This window comes from Gobio gobio, assembly GCF_949357685.1.
Source record: "Gobio gobio genome assembly, chromosome: 21".
NCBI lineage: Eukaryota > Metazoa > Chordata > Actinopteri > Cypriniformes > Gobionidae > Gobio > Gobio gobio.
This window is the reverse complement of record NC_137117.1, coordinates 12,409,498-12,433,993: the sequence shown is the minus strand read 5'-3', so window position 1 is coordinate 12,433,993 and position 24,496 is coordinate 12,409,498. Positions and strand designations below refer to the sequence as shown.

At 42.3% G+C, this 24,496-nt stretch overlaps 1 protein-coding gene across 1 annotated transcript; it reads right to left on the bottom strand.

Moving 5' to 3' along the window:
• Positions 1 to 273: 273 nt before the first annotated feature.
• Positions 274 to 24,374, bottom strand: cltrn (collectrin, amino acid transport regulator; the record flags this gene model as incomplete). Its single annotated transcript, XM_079801868.1, has 6 exons — positions 274 to 415; positions 8,684 to 8,878; positions 11,298 to 11,414; positions 19,909 to 19,991; positions 20,102 to 20,160; positions 24,311 to 24,374. 6 exons carry the CDS (start codon positions 24,372 to 24,374, stop codon positions 274 to 276), a joined length of 660 nt encoding a protein of 219 aa, XP_079657994.1.
• Positions 24,375 to 24,496: the final 122 nt, after the last annotated feature.

The window sequence follows — 24,496 nt, the reverse complement described above, 5'->3', positions numbered from 1 at the left end:
TGCTTTCACACTTTTAAAAGTCCTTTTATTGTTTGGTGGTTGAAGAGTGAGTAGAATAACGGCATCTCATTATACCCAGTTTTTTAAAATGCTTATTATTGCATTCATAGAGCAAACCTTTCGCTGATTGTTTAACGGTAGTTACTCCCATAATTCTTGCAAAGCGTCATGGGGCGTGAGAAAAAGGTGAATAAATGAATATCATTCTTTGGGATATCTGAAGCATTTTAGAGGTTAAGTGATACTAAATGGCTGTACTTTTTCTCTCAGTGTCTACAGCTTTGTGAAGCGGTCGTCATTTGAGAACGCTTGATTGTAGACGCCGTCTTTCCTGGCAAGGCTTGAAAGTGTGATTCCGTTCTCTTTGACTCTTCCGTCATCCTCTTCTGCAAAACCAGCACCTTTTTCTTTGGCTCTGCGGTGGGAAACCATAAGAAACATGTCAGATACAGGGAAGGTAACATCAAGGTATGTTGGAATCTAAGACAACGTTTGCACCTGGAATTAATGACTACAAGCTCATACCGTATTGAATAAATAACGTCTCGGTTACGGATGTAACCCTCGTTCCCTGAGGAGGGAACGGAGACGTAACGTTAGTGACTAACGAATGGGGGGTTTCGCTAAGAAGCCTATCAACTTCGAGTTTAGAGAAAACGGCCAATGGCGTGCTAATGCCATGGGCATGCGGAATTTGCATACGTAACTCCGCCTCACTGCGTGAGTATATAAGGAAGTACGAGGCAATATCGCATTATGTTACCTGCTTGAGGAGCCAAGACTGAACTCCTGCGTTCCAGGTAGCACAGCTGATGTGGCAAGGGGACGTTACGTCTCTGTTCCCTCCTCAGGGAACGAGGGTTACATCCGTAACCGAGACGTTCCCTTTCGTTCAGTCACTACGACGTAACGTTAGTGACTAACGAATGGGGGTCCCAATATAATCCCGCCACTCAGCTGTCTTCCAGCGCCCTGCGTAAGTGTGAGTACCCTGTCGTAAGACTAGTACGGACGAAGGACTCCCACTTAACACAGGAATACCAAGGTACACTGGGAAGCATATCCCAGTGAGGGAATGCCAAAAAATGCCTACCCGTGGGGAGGACTTAAGAGACACATATGACCCGCTGAGGGCTGCATATGGAAGATCTCTAGGGTACCAGCCGAAGGTGGATTTTTAACCCTAGGGGTGGCGGGGACACGCCAAGGGAAGAAACCCGCTCACTGCGGAGACTTACGGTGAAATACACATGTGGGGGTCGCCGGAGGGAACCATGCACATGGGGCACCTGGCCGGACATGAGGGTCTGGGCTCGAAAGGGCAGACTGAACTGATGTCGGCGTCGACAGTGCTGGAGGAGCTCAGGGCTCTCTGGGAGCTCACCTGAAGAAATATCGCACGTATCCAGTCCGTGGAGTGGAGTGGCGAGCAAGCGAAGACACCTGAGCCTGGCCCATCACCGGCCCCTCGGGGGGGCGAGTACATAGTTGGACACTGGCTCCACTCGGAGATTGTAGAATCTGGCGAATGTGTTGGGTGTCGCCCAACCTGTAGCTCTGCAGATGTCTGCTAGCGAGGCGCCATGCGCTAGAGCCCAAGAGGAGGCCACACTCCGGGTGGAGTGTGCCTTCACACCAAGGGGACATGGTTGGCCTTGCTGCTGGTAAGCCAAAACAATGGTGTCCACTATCCAGTGAGACAGCCTTTGCTTTGAGAGAGCACTTCCCTTCCGCTCTCCACCATAACAGACAAAGAGCTGGTCTGAGGTCCTGAAACACTGCGTCATGTCTACGTAGGCGCGGAGGGCGCGTACTGGACAGAGCAATGCCAAGGCTGGGTCTGCCTCCTCCAAAGGCAGCGCTTGCAGGTTCACCACCTGGTCCTTAAACGGAGTGGTGGGAACCTTGGGCACATATCCAGGCCGGGGTCTCAGGATCACGTGAGAGTTAGCCGGCCCGAATTCCAGGCACGCTTCGTCAACCGAAAATGCCTGCAGGTCCCCGACCCTCTTAACTGAGGCCAATGCGGTCAGCAGAGCCGTCTTCATAGACAGGAACTTAATATCAACCGACCGCAAAGGCTCAAAGGGAGGTCTCTGCAGAGCAGTTAACACTACTGCGAGGTCCCAAGAGGGTACGAGAGGAGAGCGAGGAGGATTCAGTCTCCTGGCTCCCCTCAGGAACCTGATGACCAGGTCGTGCTGACTTACCTTTTTGTTCTCCAAGAGATCGTGGTGGGCAGGCATTGCAGCCACATATACTTTGAGGGGGGAGGGAGACAGCCTTCGCTCCAGCCCCTCTTGGAGAAACTCAAGCACGGACCCGATCGGGCATTTCCAGGGGTCTTCTTGGCGGGAAGAGCACCAGGTGACGAAGAGGTTCCACTTCAACGCATAGGCATGCCGAGTGGACTCTGCCCTAGCGGAAGTGATGGTGGCGACCACCGTAGGTGGTAGGCCACTCAAACCTGCCGCGTCCCGTCTAGGAGCCACACGTGGAGGCTCCAGGGGTCGGGACGTGGGTGCCAAAGGGTGCCCCGTCTCTGAGTAAGGAGGTCCGGTCTCAGAGGAATAGGCCAGGGAGGGGCTGTCGCAAGGAGTACGAGTTCGGGGAACCAGGTCCGGCCGTGCCAGTACGGGGCGACCAAAAGGACCTGCTCCTTGTCCTCCCTGATCTTGCACAGGAGCTGTGCGAGTAGGCTCACTGGGGGGAACGCATATTTGCGTAGGCCCCGCGGCCAGCTGTATCCGTGCCGAGCGTGCCCTCGGTCAGGGAATAATACAGGCTGCAGTGGGAAGAGTCGAGGGAGGCAAACAGATCTACCTGTGCGTCGCCGAACTGTTCCCAAATCAGCTGAACCGTCCGGGGATGGAGTCTCCATTCTCCCGGGAGAGGCTGAAACCGCGAGAGCTCGTCGGCCGCGTGGTTCAGGACTCCCGGAATATGGACAGCACGAAGGGACCTCAGGCGCTTCTGACTCCATAGAACGAGATGGCGGGCGAGTTGAGACATACGGCGGGAGCGTAGACCGCCCTGGTGGTTGATGTACGCTACTACGGCCGTGTTGTCTGTCCGGACAAGTACATGTTGGTCCTTCAGCAGCGCTCGGAAGCGGTGCAGGGCGAAACGTACTGCCAGCAACTCGAGGCAATTGACATGCAGGAGGCGCTGGGGTCCTGTCCAGGAGCCCGCGGCTGCTTGTCCATTGCACATGGCACCCCAGCCCGTGGCAGAGGCATCCGTCGATACGACAACATGCCTGGACACTCGTTCTAAGGGCACACCGGCCCGGAGAAAACTGAGGTTCGACCACGGGGTGAGCGTCTGTAGGCAGGCCCGAGTCACTTGGATCCGGAGCGTGCCAGACTGCCATGCCCATCTCGGGACTCGATCGCGAAGCCAGTGCTGAAGCGGTCTCATATGAAGCAATCCGAGCGGCGTTACCGCGGCTGCAGATGCCATATTCCCCAGGAGCCTCTGAAATAGTTTCAGTGGAACCGCACTCTTGCTCTCGATTTGACGGAGGCAAGTCAGCAGAGACTGCGCGCGCTCGCTCGAAAGCTGCGCGTACATGGCGATCGAGTCGATCTCCATACCGAGAAAAGACTCTGCACGGGGCAAAGTTTGCTCTTTTCCCAGTTGACCCGAAGGCCCAAACGGGCTAAGTGGTCGAGAACCAGATCGCTGTGTCCGCAAACCTGCTCTCGAGAGTGGCCCAGTATGAGCCAGTCGTCGAGGTAGTTCAGGATGCGAACCCCGTGCTGCCGAAGGGGCGCAAGGGCTGCCTCGGCGATCTTCGTGAAGACGCGAGGGGACAGAGATAGCCCGAATGGGAGAACCGCGTACTGGTATGCCCGCCCCTCGAAAGCAAACCGTAGGAACGGTCTGTGTCGAGGAAGGATGGAGACATGGAAGTAGGCGTCCTTCAGGTCGATCGCTGCAAACCAATCGAGAGGACGAACGCATTCGAAAAGGCGTTTCGCAGTCAACATCTTGAACGGAAGCCGGTGAAGGGATCGGTTCAAGATGCGAAGGTCCAGGATTGGCCGTAACCCACCGGCTTTCTTGGGTACAATGAAGTAGGGGCTGTAGAACCCCGACCTCATTTCGGCTGGAGGGACAGGCTCGATCGCACCCTTCGCCAGTAGAGTGGCAATCTCCGCACGCATGACGAGGGCATGGGCCCCGGACACGGTATAGCGGACTCCCCTGTAACGGGGAGGAGCCTGCGCGAACTGAATCGCGTAGCCGAGCCTGACGGTCCGGGCAACCCAGCGGGACAGCCCCGGAAGCTGAAGCCAGGCTTCCAGAGACTGCACCAACGGGGTCATACGGACGGCAGATGTACCCTGGGTGGGGCAGCGAGGCAGCATTACCGGCACGGACAGGGGAGGCTGTTGGGCGTCCCGGGGTCGGGGCACGGTTAACGGCTGCGCCCTGACAGAGGAGACCAGGGAAGGACTCGCGTTCCACTGGGGTCTGCTCTGCCAGGGGGCTGGCGACAGAGAGGGATGCGAGTGGCGAGTGGCGAGACCCGAGGGTGGCGCGCACTGTCATCACCGGTCTCTGGGTGCTCAGAGACAGGAACATGAGTTCTTCCCAAGCGCTGCTAGCCCGGGGGCCAGCAGCGGAAGGATTTTCCCCCGGCCCTCCACCGGGGGAAGGAGAGGCCCTGCTACCATCCCCTGGGAAGAACTGGAACCCATCTCTGAGTTGTCCACCTCCATCCTGGCGTTTAACCAGTCTGGGGAGCGGACTGGGCGACATCCTCAACCACCTCCACGGCGCGGCCCAGGTGAAGGCTGCTGCTGGGGCCGGGCGGGAAGAGGGAGGGCGCCCTCGGCAGCGAGCGGACTGAGGCGACTGGGCCGGCGGCTGGTGCAGCAGCTGGCCGCCGGGGCAGTACGTGTTACAGCCTCAGTCTGCTCAGGGGCGGCCGAGAACTGTTGGGCGCAGTTCTCAGCCGCGCCGCCGAAGAGGCCAGCCTGGGATATGGGTGAGTTGAGGAGGCGGGCCTGCTCAACGTCCTCCACATCACCAGGTAAGGCCCGGTGTTCTCCCGGACCACAGCTGTGGACATCGCCCGACCCAGGGAGCGTGTGGCCACCTTCACCGCCCGGGGGCGGGGTCAGTTGCGGCACGCAGCTCAATGAAGAGCCCTGGGTCGGCTCCACCCTTGTGCATGTGCAAAGGGGCGGCGGCCTGCCCGTAGCTCTGCGGGACCACGCCACCGAAGTAGACGAGCCCACAGGCTTTGGGGGGGGTGCTTAGGACAGCCACACCACGCCACGTCAAAGCCCTCTGTGGACACCGTAGTGTGCAACAGAGAGTTCAACAGTGGGGGGGAGGGTGTACCCTGTGTACCCTAGGCCGCGGCCCCATCAAGGGCAGAGAAGGCGGAGGAGGCCACCAAACGGTCGCGGGAAGCACGGGGACTTCCGGGACCGCGTGATCTCCTCATGCACCCCGGGAGCGAAAGGCATTGGGGGCGGGGCCCAACAGCTGTCGGGTGCCGCCCCCAAAAACCAATCGCGCAACCACGAGCACCCGCGACTGGGCGGAGTTCCACACCAGCGCGAGACTCGCGGCTGCCCGAGATAACATGGCTGTCAACTTTAGGTCAGATCAGGCAGTGCTAACACACCCGGAGGCGGAGCACAACCTAATCGTCATCCCCAAAGGACTCCAGCCCACCTTGGGATGCGGCGATCGACATCTCACTGCTATCCGGAGCGTGAACTGAAGGAACGGGGCGTCAGAGACGGGCCGTAGATTCAATCCAACACTCACGGAAGCGATGTATAAGAGGGGGGCGTGGCCCGAGGAATGAACGTCGGGGTTCTTAATACCACAGCACCGCCCTCAGGTCACCCTGGCCACCAGCCAAAGTACCATCTCACTCGGTAGATTGGGGTAGATTGACGGTAGATTGGGGTGTGGCAGAGGGGACTCTCTCTCCTCACGGAGATCATTGAGTCTCGACCGCGACATCGCGATGGTCACGCCCCCGCAATGGAAACGTGACACATCCGCAAACACTGCCCGTACGTGCTGAAGCCCAAACACGCTCGAGCAGTGAATGCGTCCATAGACAGCAGCGGAAAATCGATCGCACCCGGAAGTGCACGGGCGAGCCGTCTTGAAAAAGACGTGCCACGCGCAAGCTCTTTTTGTGAGAGGAAAGCCTCGCAGTCGATGCCGAAGTGCCCAGGGAAACACACACCAGCTGTCAGGCGGACCACTGCACAGATCAGCAGGCAGGAAGTATGCGATCACTGGAACGCACCGTCACACCAACACCGACTGGAAAGCTGCTCGTCTCGAAGAAGCTGACAGAGTCTCAGAAGGCTGTAGGAGTGAAGAGGTAGGTACTCTTGGCTCCGAAAGCAGAAACATAATGCGATATTGCCTCGTACTTCCTTATATACTCACGCAGTGAGGCGGAGTTACGTATGCAAATTCCGCATGCCCATGGCATTGGCACGCCATTGGGCGTTTTCTCTAAACTCGAAGTTGATAGGCTTCTAAGCGAAACCCCCCATTCGTTAGTCACTAACGTTACGTCGTAGTGACTGAACGAAAGGGAACAATATGATTATACAGTTTACAATTAGAGACATATTTTTCTGGTGCCAAAACCATGAGTGTTTTTGAATGAATGAATGAATCCAGGGATGCACCGAAATTAAAATTCTTGGCCGAAGCCAAATACCAAACGTGTTTTTTTCCAAATTTTTCCATTTATTTTGCCAATTTTTTCACCATTGTATAAATTAAATAGTAAAATTTTGCTTTTTAATATTTTGTCTTGCTTTTAAAAGAAAAATAAATTACAAAACTACAATTTAAAAATATTTATTTAACACTGAACATTTTTCAGCATTCCAGCAGACATTACACAAACAAAGCACAATATAGCTTTTTTTTTTTATAAATAAAAAACATATTTTTATTTGGCCATCTTATCTTATATCCTATTATGGCTACATGTATGCTCTAGTAAAGTGCAGATTTAGGCCACAGCAGTGAGTGTACATTTAAGATTATTTAGAATTTCAAAAATATTTTACAACAAATATTTTTCTATTAATCTATTAGTCTGCCTTTACATTGCTTTAATGCGTTGCTATGTCACTTCCGAAACTTTGCAGCGTGCAATTGGCCATTAATCCCTTTTGCAACTTGAAAAACAATAGTTTTATTCAATGGATTATATAGACTGTAGACTCAAAAGCGAGCCATGACCGCTCCATTTACGATCACTAAACGCTGTCGCTATGTCAGTTCATCGTGATCTCAGTTCAATGAAGCTGCTAACAATGCACAATAAATATCTTACTTGCATCGATTCGTGTCTACACTTTGTTTGTTTGTTCATGAGAGGTTTTGCGAGCCTGTATAAATCAGCACTGAATAAAAACTCTGGCGGTTTGAGAGGTGAGTGGAGTCTGACTAACTTTAAACACATTGGCCATTGCGTACAAGAGATCAACAACTATGTCAGCGCTGCAGAAACGCGTTGTAAATGGATACATTTGACGTTCTACAGACACAAATATGCACTGGAGCATTTGCCAATATATTATTACAGTATCAACTGAGGGTGCTCTTGTTTGCATTATAAGGGTGCTTTGACAGTGTCCACAAACGGCCATTTTTGCTTCTTTCTCTGACACTTGAATGCTTCCACACTTCCGACATGTTTGCTGCTTTTAGAAGCGTGCATGCCTCTCTCTCGCATGCGCTGGTTGCTATATTTGATCGCGTCGTCAAAAACATCATTGTCCGGTTAAATTTTCACTTATTCGGCCGAACACCGAAAGTGCAATTTTTGCTATTTTCAGCCAAATAATTTTGGTTGCCGAACATTCGGTGCATCGCTAAATAAATCTCAATTTTGGTGACAGTATTAAATCAAAACATATATATTTACAAAAAATATGACCTAATTTATATTAGGGGTGAAACGATACACTGCCATTTTTTTTTTTTCAGTATGTGTCCTACGGTTTGGTACGAATACAGCATTGTAGCCTATTAACCACTTTAAACCACCATTAACAACCAATAATCACAATAAGCTCTGTGTTTTGTTACTTTCGATAAGGAACAAAGTCTCATCTTTCAAATTCTGTCCAATTTATCACGAAAGTTTCACAGCATCCCTTCACCACCCCATCGCCTCACTCTTGGCTGTTTCTATCCCAGCCAAGGAAGGGGGGTACTCTGGGTTCGGGCAAATTTTTTTTTGCTTTGAGCCCTCCCCCGGACGCCAAATGCACATAAATTACTATATTACACTTACTTGTATAAACTCGTGAACTGTAGAGTTAACGAAAGTTATCATACGCGTTGTAATGTTTCAAGCGGATGTCATAACAAATTCTAAAATAAGCGGTTCATTCATAAGACCTTCATGCAGTTGAAATACAAACCGGAAGACACAACAAAACGAGCGCAGCCTTGAAAAGGGACAGTACATATGAGAAAGGACAGTTTAACATTGAGTTTAGTTTGCTCTGCTGTAATATGCTCATACATATACAAAAGCTTGGACAAAATCTGATCACGTGTGGGCACAGTGTGTGGTTAAACCGCAGTCTGTCTTGTGATCAGATCACCTGAGATGGATGTTAATACCATGTGCATCATCAAACAGACATTTAAATGAAACATTACTGACCTTCGTCTTTTGCTAACTGTAGACATCAGCAAAGCCACGATCCCCACAGCCACAGCACCCATGACCACACCAAACACGATGAGCCATGGAGGAGTGTCGTATTTGATCGGGACCGCCAGTGTCGGTGGGATTCCCACGAACTCCAGGGTCATGTCCGATAACAGGAACGCATTGTTTATGCGATGCTTAATCTTCCTGGAATTATAAATAATGTGTTAGGAATCTGTTATGCTAAAGGAGAATCAGAAGTATCACAGATGTAGATGGAAGTGAATGTGCGAGACCTGATTTATTAGCCGCTGTACACTCTTCAAAGATCTAAGGTTCAAAGAGGTTCTAATTAAAACTCTAGGGTTCATGACTCCATTTTAAAGAATGCTTTATGCCAAAAAGGTTCTAATATTAGGAGAAATGTCTTAAATGACTACAAAATATGTTCATGTTAAACAGGTTATTTCAATTTTTTCTAGTTATAAAGTATTAATATATTATCTGCAAGAACAGGTTAAGATTTTAAGTACACTACAAGTGCACATTAAATACAATTACACTCTCAAAAAAAAAAAAGAGTATAAAATTGTACCTTTTTATGGTGGCCGTCACTGGGGTGGGACCCTTAAGGGTACGTTTTTGTACCTCTCAGTCAGGGGTAGGCAAGTTCGGTCCTAGAGAGCTGATGTCCTGCAGAGTTTAGCTCCAACCCTACTAAGCCACCACAGTATAAAACTCATGGCTCCCAGCATGCATTGCAGCATTAAGTATGTCATCATTGTTGAGCTTCATATGCTTGATATATGTGTGCGTCTAAACTTTTTCCCCCTAGAATGTATTTACAAATCAAAATTCATAATGTCTGATCTGTGGCAAGAAAGTATTGTTGGCGAAAAAATGTTATAAACATTTTTAGTCAGTGATGAGTTTAGTCAAACATTTTTCTTCATGACAATTTTTGTTTATGGCTTCTTTTGATTTGAGTAGATTATGTGTTTTGTTAACACTGTAACAAAAACCACAAACTTACATAAAAAGATGAGTCAAACTGCCCAACTAAATGAAACACTGACTACCATAATGGTGACCAAACATTTTCAATAAAACATCAACATCTTCTAAACCTCTGTTACTTCTCAATAAGAGCTTCTATAGATGTCTTTAAGGGTTGGAGCCAAACTCTGCTGGACAGCGGCTCTCTAGGACCAAACTTGCCTACCCCTGCTCTAAGTAGAGGAAAACAATGGTATAACTGTACCCCAAGGACCAATTGTGTACCTTTAAAGGTACAGTTATATACGTTTTGTTCCCCAAGGAACAAAATTGTTCCACCACTGTACCATTTTTTCTGAGAGTGTAAGCACACAAAGATGGCTGCTTATATAGTCAGCATTCAACAAGACAACTCACTTGGAGGGTTTAAAACAGCCATCATTTTTGCAATACCTTGTGCATTCTACCATTTAGTAGGGCTGGGTATTGACACAAATTGCATGATTCGATTTCCATTCACAAGCTTTCGATTTGATATTGTGGATATTCAATTCAATTCAAATGTATTTGTATAGTGCTTTTCACTATACTTATCGTTTCAAAGCAGCTTCACAGAAAATGCATGCGTCTACATTACAATTTAAAGTGATTTGTCCATGTTATGCATTTCAGAAATGCACATATACAAAGCACACGGATTAGCTAACAATCTATTATTAATCAATATAATAAATAAGGCACAGAAATAAGAGAAATAAGAATACATGTTGTTAATGAATAGGATATCAGATACAGTACATGGTAAATTTTCTTCTTACCTACTGGCACTGCTGTAAACTATACACGTTAGTCGGTACATTACTATAATATTGAAGGTTAAACTTAACTGATTTAAATACAAACATGAATTATACTCAATGATGTTTTTTATAATAATAAAGTTATATTACTAACTTTACAATTACATAATTGTATTTCTACTCCAATTTGTTTTTATTTTATTTTAAATAAACATTTAAATGGTGGCAATCATAAAAACTTGACAGATGTAATGTGGTGCATATATTTGTCAAAATGCTGATCTCTAGAGTTATTTTTCTAGCTGACTAATGAGTTTATGGACACTGAATAGTTAATCTGAAGTAAATGTGACATTACGTGACATTGTTCACAAGCTGTTTTACTGACGTCTTTCCGCGGTTGAAACACTGATTGAGCGGTTACATGTGACCTGATAAGAATTTCAGTCTTCATTTTCGATTTTCATCTTTTAACATACCTTCAGAGTGCTGCCGCTTCTCTTGAGCCGAGCTGCGCTACTGTGATCTGTCACATCAAGTTAAACAGCACCAAAACGGTACTTATTTTTTAATTGACGTAATTTGAAACCTGAGACTTTGTATCTTATCAAAAGTAACAAAGCACAAAGATGATTGCGATATTGGATGGGAGGGGCTCTACAAAGTTACGTTCATTCATCAACTGGAAACAGGATAAACTAATCGGTTCATAAAAATGAGAATCGATTAAAATCGAGAAATCAATATTTTTCACCCAGCCCTACCATTTAGTAAGCTATCAGCACATAAAGTCTAAACCTATACACCTGCAGCACCGAGCGTTGACTCACCTCACTGCGGCTTCCACTTGTTCTTTGGGGATCAGTTTGGTTGGAAGATCTGGCGACGTCACCACGAACACGAACGACACTCTTTGTGTTTCATTGCACACCAGTATGTTTTCAATGCTGGAAAAGATGGTTTAGATGAGGAAAATTAGAAGTAATCATTATTTTTGTGAGGCTAATGGCGTGGCTGGTGTTTGTTATGTGGTGATTTGGGATGCAGTGCTGGAAAAATGGTTAGAAATGAAACTGTATTCCCTTTTGTTGGTGTAATAGAGGGCATTATAGAAAAAACACTGGAACTGATAAAACAGCCTTACTCAAATGCACAAATTGTGGGGCTTTTTTAGAGAATCTAAAATTTGAATTTGTCTAATCTAAGTCATCTAGTGTCCTCAACGTTGGCAAAATTAACGTTTGGCAGTCACAAAAATGTTAAATGTACAGTCTGGCAAAACAAGTAAAAAAATATTGATGACTTGTTTTACTTGATGACAGATTTTGTCCAAATCAAATGATCTTAATAATGAGATTTTCCCCTCTACTAATATCACCTGTGTGTGACTGTGATGCTAAATCCTTTTGGATTGATGTTTTTTAAAAGGATGAGGCCTTTAAAATGTCCCAAATTTCCAATTTAAAAAGGAAATATGTATAAAATGTAAGAGACATAAACTTAATTTGCCATGGAGTACCGTTCAAAAGCTTGGGATCAGTAAATTAATACTTTTATCCAGCAAATATGCATTAAATTGTTCAAAAATGAAAGTAAAGTCATTTTACCTGGGCATGAAGTTACCAGATAGTTCTATTTAATATCGTTTCTGTTCTTTTGAACTTTCTATTCATCAAAAAAAACTATATTCCACAAAAACATGAAACAGCACAACTGTTTTCAAAATTGAGATAATAATCAGAAATGTTTCTTGAGCAGCAAATCATCATATTAGAATGATTTCTGAAGGATCATGTGACACTGAAGACTGAAGTAATGATGCTGAAAATTCAGCTTTGATCACAGGAATAAATTACATTTCTAATAGAAATAGAAAAATAGAAATTCTGCCTTGGTGAGCATAAGAAAGAAAACATAAAACATGGTACTTAACGGTAGTGTATATTCTCTGAAGTCTTATTATTTTATGCAGTTTTGCTTCTCAAATAAATGCATCTTGTTTTAAGGATGCTTAGATATTAATAAAACATCTGACATGTAAATCACACAATGTCAGTAGACTTGGTTTCCCGGTTACTCACTGGATGCAGCCAATAAGAATCAAGCAGACGCTGGCGTCTCATCAATGTAACATGATCCTGCAAAAGAACCACACTCTCCCTATCCAGCGTCCCGGCATTAATCAATACTGCGGTTCTCTCACAAACAAGCCTGAAGCATCTCTGCAACACTTCAGCTGTGAGATTTCACAATCGTTAGGGGCCAATATCTGGCTGGGAAAGGTTAACCGGAATTGATTTCCCTTGACCCATTAGCGGTTATATCGGCCCGTAATTACACCCGTTAAATTAATCAGTCTTGCTTTCCCTACATCCGTGAGCGCCTCAATTGCATGAATATAATTTTTTTTAAAAAATACATTTAATCCACTCAAACAGGTCAGTCCTAAAATGACAACATGCATTTTTCTTTTCACCTGTAGATGATCACGGTTATTACTGAATGTGGGAAATGACTGCTAGATCATAGGCTTTGGTAATAATCCGTCATTACACAAAATTATATCTACTCATTGCACATCATACCTCATTTGGAGAAAAAGCATGAAGACGGCGGACAGCAACGTCACCGTGATATTTCGTCTTTGCCATATTTCATTTTAAAGCACATAATTTATCTCATCTGAATAGATTCTTAATGAATATCAATGTTTTATCAGTCAAATGAATAATATATGGTATAAATAACTCGGTTGAGTGTATCACACTGTAAGCGTGACGCTTCATTTCACTAAATTCTCTAGTTATCTCTGTGGAGCTTTATGAAAATACATTGTTAAAGCAATGTGAGCGCTACTTGCTAGGGTGTACTGAGTGGTTGTTAGTTTGTTGCTATGGGATTTTCGATGGGGTTTTACATCCGCTAGGCCTGAGCACAAATCATTGACATATTATCCTAGGGCAAACAGAGTGGGATGAGAAACATGCCAAAGTTTGCTACTTAATGTTAGGAGTTTGTTCAAATTCCTAACTCTGAGTGAAAAAAAAGAAAAGTAACAGACAAAAATATGCTTCAACAAAGGCAAGAAGATAAGGAAGGCTGTTGTAAAGCTGGTCTGGCCTGGAAGCTGATATAGATTTGCGTGTCAGCAGCGTAGCAATGGAATCTGAGACCGTGCCATCAAATTATTTGCCGAAGGGGAGATATATAAATTGGAAAGAGGAGAGGGCCATGATTGGAGCCGTGGGGGACACACCGCGTTAGACTGGAACAGTACATGATCTATGTTCCTCAATAGATACAAATTACTGCCTTGCGCTAAGAAATTATGTTAGCCAGAGGAAAACTCTAACAATGATGCCAATGGCCGATAAGCGGTGAGTAGAATATTACTGCAGACAGCTCCAAAAACGGCTGGATATTAAGATTTAATGCTTGAAATACAAGCAACACCTCTGTAATTCTAACATAAAGCAGCGTAATATAACATTATGTAACGTTCGCAACACAAGTAATATAACATTAAAAGATTAGTTCACTTTAAAATAAACTTTTGCTGATAATTTACTCACCCCTATGTCATCCAAGATGTCCATGTCTTTCTTTCTGCAGTCGAAAACAAATTAAGATTTTTGATGAAAACATTCCAGGATTTTTCTCCATATAATGGACTTCAATGGGCCCCAAACGGTTTAAGGTCCAAATGACAGTTTCAGTACAGCTTTAAAGGGCTTTAAATGATCAGTTTCTGCGTGAAACCGAGCAGTATTTATGCAATTTTTTTTTTACGAGCTCAGCCATAATTTCCGCTAAGTGAGGTCAAAATACGCGTGGTCATAGATGTATACGTAGATGCCTCATTAGCACTTGCACGGATCAATAGAATGGGGCATCTATGATCGATATGTCTATGACCATGCTCGTATTTTGACCTCCCTTAGCGGAAGTTATGGCTCAGCTCAGAGATGATCACGTTCGTCTGATAAGAGGTAAAATAATAGCATAAATACTGCTTGGTTTCTCTCAGAAACTGATCGCTAGATAAGACCCTTATTCATCGTCTGGTATCGTTTAAAGCCCTTTGAAGCTGCACTGAAACTGTCATTTGGACCTTGAACCGTTGGGAGCCGATTGAAGTCCATTATACGGAGAAAAACCCTGGAATGTTTTCATCAAAAATCTTAATTTCTTTTCAACTGCAGAAAGAAAGACATGGACAACTTGAATGACATGGGGGTGAGTAAATTATCAGCAAAAGTTTATTTAAAAGTGAACTAATCCTTTAAGGGCCCTATTTTAACGATCTGAGCGCATAGTATGAAGCACATGGCGCAGGTACACTTAGGACGTGTCCGAATCCACTTTTGCTAGTTTAACGATGGAAAAAAAAACGGTCTGCGCGCCAGGCACATGGTCCAAAAGTCTCTTAATGAGTCTTATGGGTGTGTTTAGTGCGCAATGTGCAATAAACTAATCAGAGTCTCATCTCCCATTCCCTTTAAAAGCCATTTGTGCTCACACCATGGCGGATTTGCTATTTACATGGTGGAAAGACAGAACGCTTCTCCAGAGAGGAATCCTTTTATTTTTAATATTTAAAAATGTTTGTGTGCTGCTGCGTGTCCCAGTGAGTGTAATAAGGTGAGTGTACGCGTGTTGTTAGGGCTGTGCCAAGTGTGCGACCACCCTGGGCATCACTAGGCCCTTTTTAGGGGGGCTACAGCCCCTCCAAACTTCTGCCCAGCCCCCATAAAAATGTGTATAACATAAAGGTCTTTTTATCAGCGAGTTCTTCAATCCGCGCAAATTTTAGCAGTAGGACTCAACGTCAAGTGCGAGATATGTAGCTAAACTAAACATTTCATATTTGACAGCTGCTTCTTTAGGTCAGAAATGTTAAACAAATGACAAAAATATTCAGGCAAATTAATAAACATTTGTCTAATTTCGCCATTTTGAATTGAAATAGGCCTACTATTAACAAAGCCATTTTCTTCAGATTAGGCATAAGACTAATGAATGTGTGCATATTGTAAATTAATATAATTCCATTTGTAGCTCTCAGTAAATAAAAACAATCAGCCTTTTTCAGCCTGTATTGGGCAAAAGATTAGTAGCCTAATGAATGTGTGCATATTGTGAATTAATTTAATAAATTAATTAATTTTACCTATAGCTTTCCTGGTAGCCTTCAGTAAATTAACGTGTCTACGAAATTTAATCATAAAACATATAAATATCAGTTCAATATATGTTTACTGTCTTCACTGATGAAAATGGAAAAACTTGACATGGTTTTCAAGCTGTTGTTATCAAATTTTTTGGCGTTCAGAACATTTTGCACATATGTCGATCATGGAAATCCAAATTTTCTCGGGGGAGCAAGCCCCCAAACCCCCCTAACTACCTCACATTTGGGAGTAAATGTGCAAAGACTTGATGTAAAAGCCAATAGTTAAAGTTCATATTTTTGTCCTTCGAAATACTATAATAGTTAAAAGACATAGCTAAAAATGTGTATCGTGATGCTGTATTAATCTGCTTGTTAAAAATGTATTATGCAACAACATTTCTCTGTGCGTGTGACAGTGATTCATGCCATACATGTTAGTCAAGTCCGTATAGAGAGATTTATTCAGTTCATTCAAATTCTGATTTTGGCCACCTCTCAAAAGGGGTCAAACCATAGATATTACCTAAGACGTTCAAGTAACTGTATACTAGAAATCTGCGCTCATTCAAGGATGTGCATTTATTGCATGGACAGAGAAAGCATGGACGCCTACAAGATTTCATCTGATGGTACACACAAAAGGTTTTTATTTAACACTATAAGCATAGCCTAACTAGTATGCACCTTTCGGTGCCGCAGAACGAGTAAAGCCTAATCTCTAGACGTTTTAAACGTTTTTAAATCTGAAAACTGCAAAAAGCAAAGAAATTGTCAGACATTCATTTAGCACATGTTCACAGGAAAACAACTGAAAAACAGTGCTGGTCCTCTCAGTACTGTCTGTTTGTTTAACTGAGTGAGAAATCTCTTCAGATGATTCAGTGAGAGAGCAGTCCAAACTAATTCAAGTGGATTCAGGCCGTTTTGCAAACGCGTTTGACCCATTCATAATTTAGAACATAATTTAAGCGTCAAAGTGTGCGCACTGCGCAGTTCAGTTGCACAGATTAACTTCTTGAACCTATTGCTGTTACACTGAATATACGATTTATTTTCTTAAATATCCACATAAACAAAAAATAGTTTGTTACTATAGCAACAGTAGACCCCCGGGCCTCGCACATCACGTTCGCACAGGGCCTCGCACCCCCCTTGCGACAGGCCTGCGTGTTGTGCACCCGCCTATAGACACAAATTACTAACGCGCCCTTTAATAACAGAAAAATACTGCACTATTGACTTTAGACCTGTGCTGTGTTCGAAATCACCCCTACACCCTCATTCACTATTCCCTACATTACTCCACTAATATAGTCCACTTGAAGGAGTGAAAGAAGGGCTGTCGCTTTTGCATAGTTTCTGCTGTTTAAAGGGTTAGTTCATCCAAAAATGAAAATTAGCCCATGATTTACTCACCCTCAAGTCATCCTAGGTGAATATGACATTCTTCTTTCAGACGAATAATATCTGAATTATATTACAAAAGTCCAGGCTAATTCAAGCATTATAATGGCAGTAATAGTTTTTGAAGTCCATAAAAAATGCATCTGTCCGTCAAATAACGTGCTCCACGCGGCTCCGGGGTGTTAATAAAGGCCAAACAGACAAAAAAACTCTCTCACACACACACACACACACACACACAAAAACACAAAAACACAATTAGCTTTTGGAATGGCACGCGGTAATTTGTGTGTGCGTGTGTTATTGTGTGTATAAGTGTGTATAAGTGTGTGTGTGTGTGTGTGTGTGTGTGTGTGTGTGTGTGTGTGTGTGAGTTTTTTTGTCTGTTTTGCACTCTTGTGGTTTTAGAGATTCACCCCTTCACTGTTGAGTTCTTTTTTTCTGCATCCTGACTGATTAGTAGATTGTATGCACAAAAAAACTGTATTTTCATATTTTTGCCAATTTCCCATTAATTTCCTATGGGGGTCATTTTTGAACCGAAAGTCCTGAGTGTGACTATTTTTTTTACGACCACTTAGACTTTTTAAATCTTGTCTCAAGTTTTTTGGGGTGTTCATATACCAAGTACCAATAAAGTCACCAAGTTTCGGACCATTCCGATGAAGCTACGATGTTTTGATGTTTTTTTATAAAACGCAAGATCCACTATAGTGGTAAACATGTGCTATTGCGTGATAAAAATGCTCAATGTGTCCCCCGGATGGCACCGATCTCATTTAAAAAAATTGCTTTCATGAGGCCTAGGCTTGACTCTAAAATGAAATACAGCTTTAATAAAAAAAACAAATTATATATATATACATTTTTTATTATATTCAATGGGAAAAAAATGGGTCTTAATTAATGCATAAATATTAATTATAAATCATAAAATTATCTCAAGACGAAAAGAAAAAATATTATTGAACACAAATATATTTCATTGATTTTACTCAAATCTTTTTTATCTTAATCCCACCCTCTGGGTCATTTTTGACCCGAAGGTCCTGAGTGTGACCCATAAATGAAGAACCCCAGAGGGTTAAGCACGCGACTCTCATAGTGCATTATGGGTATTCTGTAGCCGTTGAGCGTACATCAGTTGTACACTCGTTATTGCGGTGCATTTTGGGATTGAAGGAGTGCACTCAATAACGTCTACTATGATTTCGGACACCACTACAAATGGCTGTCCCCTCAAATAGTGCCCTATTTAAGGGTATAGGGGGCGATTGCAGACACAGCCCAGGTTTTTGTTGGTCAATGGCGCAGTTGTTTTCAGTTCCTCAAAATAGCAACCCCCCAACAATGCGCCTGAACACACCTGGTTTTCAGACCAGCAGCCCATGGGTGAACAGATGCATTTCTATTTAAACAACGTGGCGCTGGATGTGAAAATGATAAGTGTGTTGGGCTGAAACTATCAAGAAACACTTGTCGCGCCTGGCGTCACATTGCACAGGGTGTATGAGAGGGCCCTATATAATCTTGGATAATTGAAATTGAAATTAATCTGAAATTGTCAACGACTCTGTCATATAATGTAACATAAAACAATGCAATGGAACGCACTGAAAGCAATGCAATGCAAAGCAATATAATATAATATAAACTTGCTTTATCTGAAATTGACCCTGTCATGCAATGCAACAAGCAATGGAACACAACAAACACAAAGCAATGCAAAACATTACAACATAATGACCTGATTTCACAGACAGGGCTTAGATTAAGCCAGGACTGACCGTTCAAGGACATTATCTTTTATAAACATGCCGTAGAAAAAAACATTACTGGTGCGCATCTTGAGACAAAACAAAGACACTGTCATTTTTAAGATATCTCAGTGCAAGTTGCTTTCAGTTAAAACAGCTCAAACATGCATTTTAGTCTGGGACGAGGGGTATATAACGTTGAAATTGTAAACTCCTCTGTCATGTAATATTGTGTAATGCAATGTAATGTAACACGAAGCAATGCGATGCAAAGCAATGGAACACAATGAACGTATAGAAATACTATGCAATCCAAGGCATTTATGGTAATATAATCTTGGTTTATCTGGAATTGTAAACTCCTCTGTCATGTAATATAACATAACGTAATACAATGTAATAATGCAACAAACACAAAGCAAAACAATGCAAAGTAATGCAATATGACAACATATAATCTTGGCTTCATGTTTCACATAATTTAGTCATGTTTCGAGATTACACGCCGTACAGTTGTAATCCCTGGGTTAGGTTAATGTTCTCATTTGAATATTCATGAGATTAATAACTTCGAGTGGACAAGTACAGCGTGCAACAAGCAGGCCAGTTTTAATAACTGCGTTTCCTTCTAGAGATATTGCCAAATAATTCACTTTAGTTGTCTTGTGAAACATCACCTGTTTCCCTCAGGTACTAAAAGCACACAGACTACTTGAAAGTGTCTGCAGCTGTGAAAAACTCATGCATATTTAATGAAGCAAGCATCGAGGAAGCTTGCGATTGGCTGTCTGTTGCTAAACAACCCATGTTGCATTTTATCACCTCGATGTTTCACACTGTTGCAACCGTTGACTGGTTTATAGCCTTGTGGGGACATTAACTCCTGACAGGGAAGAAAATTTGACCCACTCCCCCACATGCGTGACGAACAAAGAGATATGACTCTTACTCAGCAGCTGTGGTCAAATCATTCAGCTCACGTTTTCAATCACAATCAAAGTGGTCATCACAAAAACAGCCCTGGATTGAGCAGTTTTGGTGTTGATTATCTTTTGTTTGGTGTGTCAGCTGCTCATGTGCGGGAGAGCGGCGGTCGGGTCTACTCACTTATACGAGCTTTGATCATGTTGTCTCATGGCAAACGCCAGAGTAGATCGGAAGAGAAACATCTCACTCTCATTCCACTTATACTGAGAGACAGAGAGAGGGAAAATGTTTAATTATTTAACATATTGCACAGGAGATCAATATGCCTGAATAAAATTATGAAACCAAATGAAAAGAAACAAGCAAACCGTACTGCATCATCTCCGAGGGCCGTCTTAATGCTGAGTCTGACTTTAAATCCATCTTGGCTGTCTAAACACAGAGAGAGAGAGAAAGAGAGAGTTTATTTATTCACAAAAAAAATCTTGGGTTGTAGATCCGTGTACGTCCTGTTCTTTGCGGGCTGATAAGGCTTCTGCTGAGTGTCCTTATATACCGTCCTCCTGAAAGATCCTCGTTTGGGAATTCATTTGTCACTTTATTTCTCAGTGGTTTCTCAAGAGAATGAGATAAGCTTAGATGCCAAACATGAAACTGAGTCTGTTTGGTCGGACAACAAAGTGGCATAATCAGGTTTAGGATGTTTAGACGCTTCGGCGAGGATTTTTATCCTTATTTAAACTCTCTTGAAGTTTCATTTCACTGCAATTTCACACTCCCTCTGAACAGTTTCACTATCTTCTTTCCTTTAAATGTATCCTGAATTGAGTTCCCTTTTCCCTGCTAGGCGAATATCTCAAAAACATCACAAAATAATAATCATAAAACGTTTTGCATAAAGACAGTGAAGCCTACTTCAGGAGCATTGTGATTTTTGCAAGTGCAGGATTATTATTGTTAACTTAAACCGAATCCATAAAAACACGTGGATAAAAAGTTTAATAAAAATGAACGTTAGTAAAACAAAATAAATTATATATATATATAAAACTAAAGCGATCTCATTTGGTTTAACTTGAAGTACTAAAATAACGAATAAATTAAACAAATTAATTAATATTATGTAGACATATTTTAAAAAATATCAAAAAGCGCACAACAAAATTAAACACAACAAAACAAAGTAAAGTGAAAAACGATACTAAAATGGCATTGATGACAGTTATAAAATTCTCATTATGAAGATATTTTGTTTTATTACATTAAATGTATAAACATTTCATTTTAAAAGGCAATACAACAAATACAATAATGGTTAAATACTTGAAATTTAAATAATGTATATTATAATTTTTTATGTTTAAATAAATTGCATTACAGTAACAAAAATGATTATAATGAGATTTTTTAAATAGGAAATTTGCTCATAAATAGGCCTACACGATATTGAAGACAAGTTTGACATGCGGTAACTCATTAAATAATGCAATATGAGATTACTATGGTAATAATAATACCTTTTATTTAAAGGCGCCTTTCAAGACACTCAAGGACTCCATACAATATAAAACAAGGTATAAAATAAAAAAGCATACAAAATACAAACTTACTCAATCAATCAATCAATCATATCATTAAAAGCTATTCTAAACAGAGATGTTTTTATCGGAACTTTAAATTGGGAAATTGAATCCATCTGACGGATGCGCAGTGGTAAAGAGTTCCATAACCTGGGAGCTGCAGTGCACTAAAAGCCCTACCACCGAAAGAACTCATCTTGAAATAATGTACAAAACAGAAATTGAATAATCAAATGTAAAAATAAAACTGCTTTGTCTTCACTGTATGAATTTAATAAACACTTATTCTTATTAAAGCTATAAAAGTTATGCAGTCAAGAGTGTCTTTTATTTACTTTAATGACAAACAGCAGCAGGAATATTAGGCTGCTGTCACTTTTAGACCTAATGTACTGTTACACATGTGTTTTCTTTCTCAACTGTTTACCTTCACTTAAAGGATCAGTTCACTTCACAATGAACATTTGTCTCACCCAATTTACATTTATGCCACCCAAGATCTTCATGTCTTTCTGCCTTTCTTCAGTGGAAAAGAAATTACGTTTCTTTTTTTGAGGAAAACATTTCAGGATTTTTCTCTACATAATGAATTTCAATGGCAACCAAAATGTTGAAGGTCCAAATCAATGCAGTTTCAAATGAAGGGCTTCAGAGGCGCTGCACGATCCCAGACGAGGAATTGGGTCTTATCTAGCCAAACCATCTGCCATTTTCAAAAAAAAAAAAAAGTATGTACTTTTTAACATAAATTGCTCATCTTGCGCTGCTCCGCGGTCGCCAGTGATTGCGCAATCATGTCGAAAAGATCACGCTAGACATAGGCGGAAGCACCGCCCCGTGTTTACAAAGCGCACATGCGAAGACTAATACAAACATCCTTTAGCAAAAAAAGGTAAAACAATGATGTTGGACAATTTTGACGTTGGAGATGGAGTGTTGGAGATGGAGTGTGAAAGGGAGTTTGTATCGAACGTGCGAGGGTTCGCTTGGTGCCGTACTTCTGTCTACGTCTAGTGTGATGTTTTCGACAATGTTTCGATGTTGCGCAATCACTGGCGGCCGTAGAATAGAGCAAGATGAGCAATTTAGGTTAAAAAGTATATAATTTTTTTCTTGAAAATGACTGATGGTTTGTCTAGATAAGGCCCTATTCCTCGTCTGGGATCGGTAAGAGCCTCTGAAGCCCTTCCTTTGAAACTGCATTGATTTGGACCTTCAACATTTTGGTTGCCATTGAAATCCATTATGTAGAGAAAAATCCTGGAATGTAGGTCCGTGCGATATCGAAGAAAAATGCGATATGCAATATCTTGTTAAATAATGCGATATTCGATACGATATTGCTTTAAGTGTGTAAAATCTATTTAAATTATATTTTAAAAATGATTTATAAACTGAGAATGATACCATTTATGTGTTTCACATTCTTTCTGGGAAAAGAAAGCATCGCTACAACTTCTGAAAGTGACCAGCAGTGTTTTAGCAAAAATTAATGTCACAAATTTGTCAATATAATTTTAACATCAATGTAAACCAACAAAAAATGTAATGCCAATATTTAAATACCAAAAACTCTTTGCTTGACTTGGTAATATATTATTACATCAACCTAAAACTTAACATCAAGAACATCCAGGTAAACAAAGACACCTGAACTTGGGGTGGACGATTATTTTTGTTATTTTAATTTATCTTTATTAAGAATAAGAACTAAAGACGGTAGACTAAAAGACCTAAGAAGAACTAAATAAGAACTAAAAACGGTAGACTTCACATGAATTAAATATACACCGATACATAATAAAGCTACAAAGATTTATTCAGCCAAGAGCACGGAGTGATTTTCTCTTTTTCTTTTGTTGTTTGACATAAAATGGCAGGTTTACTGTTTCGCAAATTATTGCGTTTAATAACTCTTTTTAACGTCAAGCAAGTCACATAAGTAACAGTCGTGTGCCCAGTCTATTCTCTGCTAAATGCGTCGACCTAAAACGTACATTTTTAACAATGTTGAAGCAGCCTATTAAAATCATTCAGATATTGCGTGCCATTGCGATATGCATATCGCAATATGTACATTTGCGATATTTCGATAATTTCGATATATTGTGCAGCCCTACTGGAATGTTTTCCTCAAAAAACGGAATTTCTTTTTGACTGAAGAAAGAAAGACATCATCATCTTCGATGAGATGGGGGTGAGTAAGAATTTTCATTTTAAAGTGAAATACTCACCAAGACGGCCATTTTGACAATTTGGTGTGTATACAAGCTGCGGAAGAGAACTGAATTCGGGATCGCGTGCTGTCTGAGAGGTGCGTGTGAGTGCCACATTGAGTTGTTTTCCATGGCTTATTATTGCGCTTAACTCTTCTAAACAATATGTTCATCGCACATATGTAACAGCCACGTGTCCAGTCAATTCTCTGCTATCTGTGTCGACCTCAAATTTTGACATTTACGTAACTTTTTAAAGTATTAAATAGGGTTGCTAAGTTTCCAGAAATTTTCCAGCATTTTTGGAAACTTCCTAAGATTTTTGGAAATTTTCAGGTATGTAGGCTACAGTTGCGATATTTCAATATATTGTGCAACCCTACTTGTAATTGCCATTCATAAAAAAAATATATATATATTCTGTATTTTTCTGATTTATGTCTAATGAGTTTGATCTGAAACATGACCCAGTATCTGTCACAGTCATGAGATCCTCACAAAAGAGAGGACATTATTATCAGTAAATTCTCAATCGTAGCGTATTGAACACATTTTCTAGTACATTCGTCTTTAACAGCCTCTCAAGTGGCTCAAAGAGCGCTCCAGGTTTTCTTTCCACTGTGGAAAAAGACTGTGAGATCAGAAATGACTGCAGCTAGTCTAACCTGAGAACGAATGACCCACCCTCGGCAGGCGCAAAGATCAGAGGAAAACAATTTGACTCAAACAGACACAGATTCTCACACAATTTCTGATTGTTCCTGGGCAAGCTTGAGATGTTTTTACCTTTACAAAGATCCTGTGCTACCATGGGCGGCAGGAGTATCAGAAGAAGAACTGCGGTTAGCATCTCTCTATCTGGATGAACTTTAACACATATGCCACTGATTTCAGCGCTCAGAGATTATAAACCGAAGATAGAAAGGGCTGGATGGAGCCGCTTAATGGTTAAGCAATGACTAGACCTGCCTC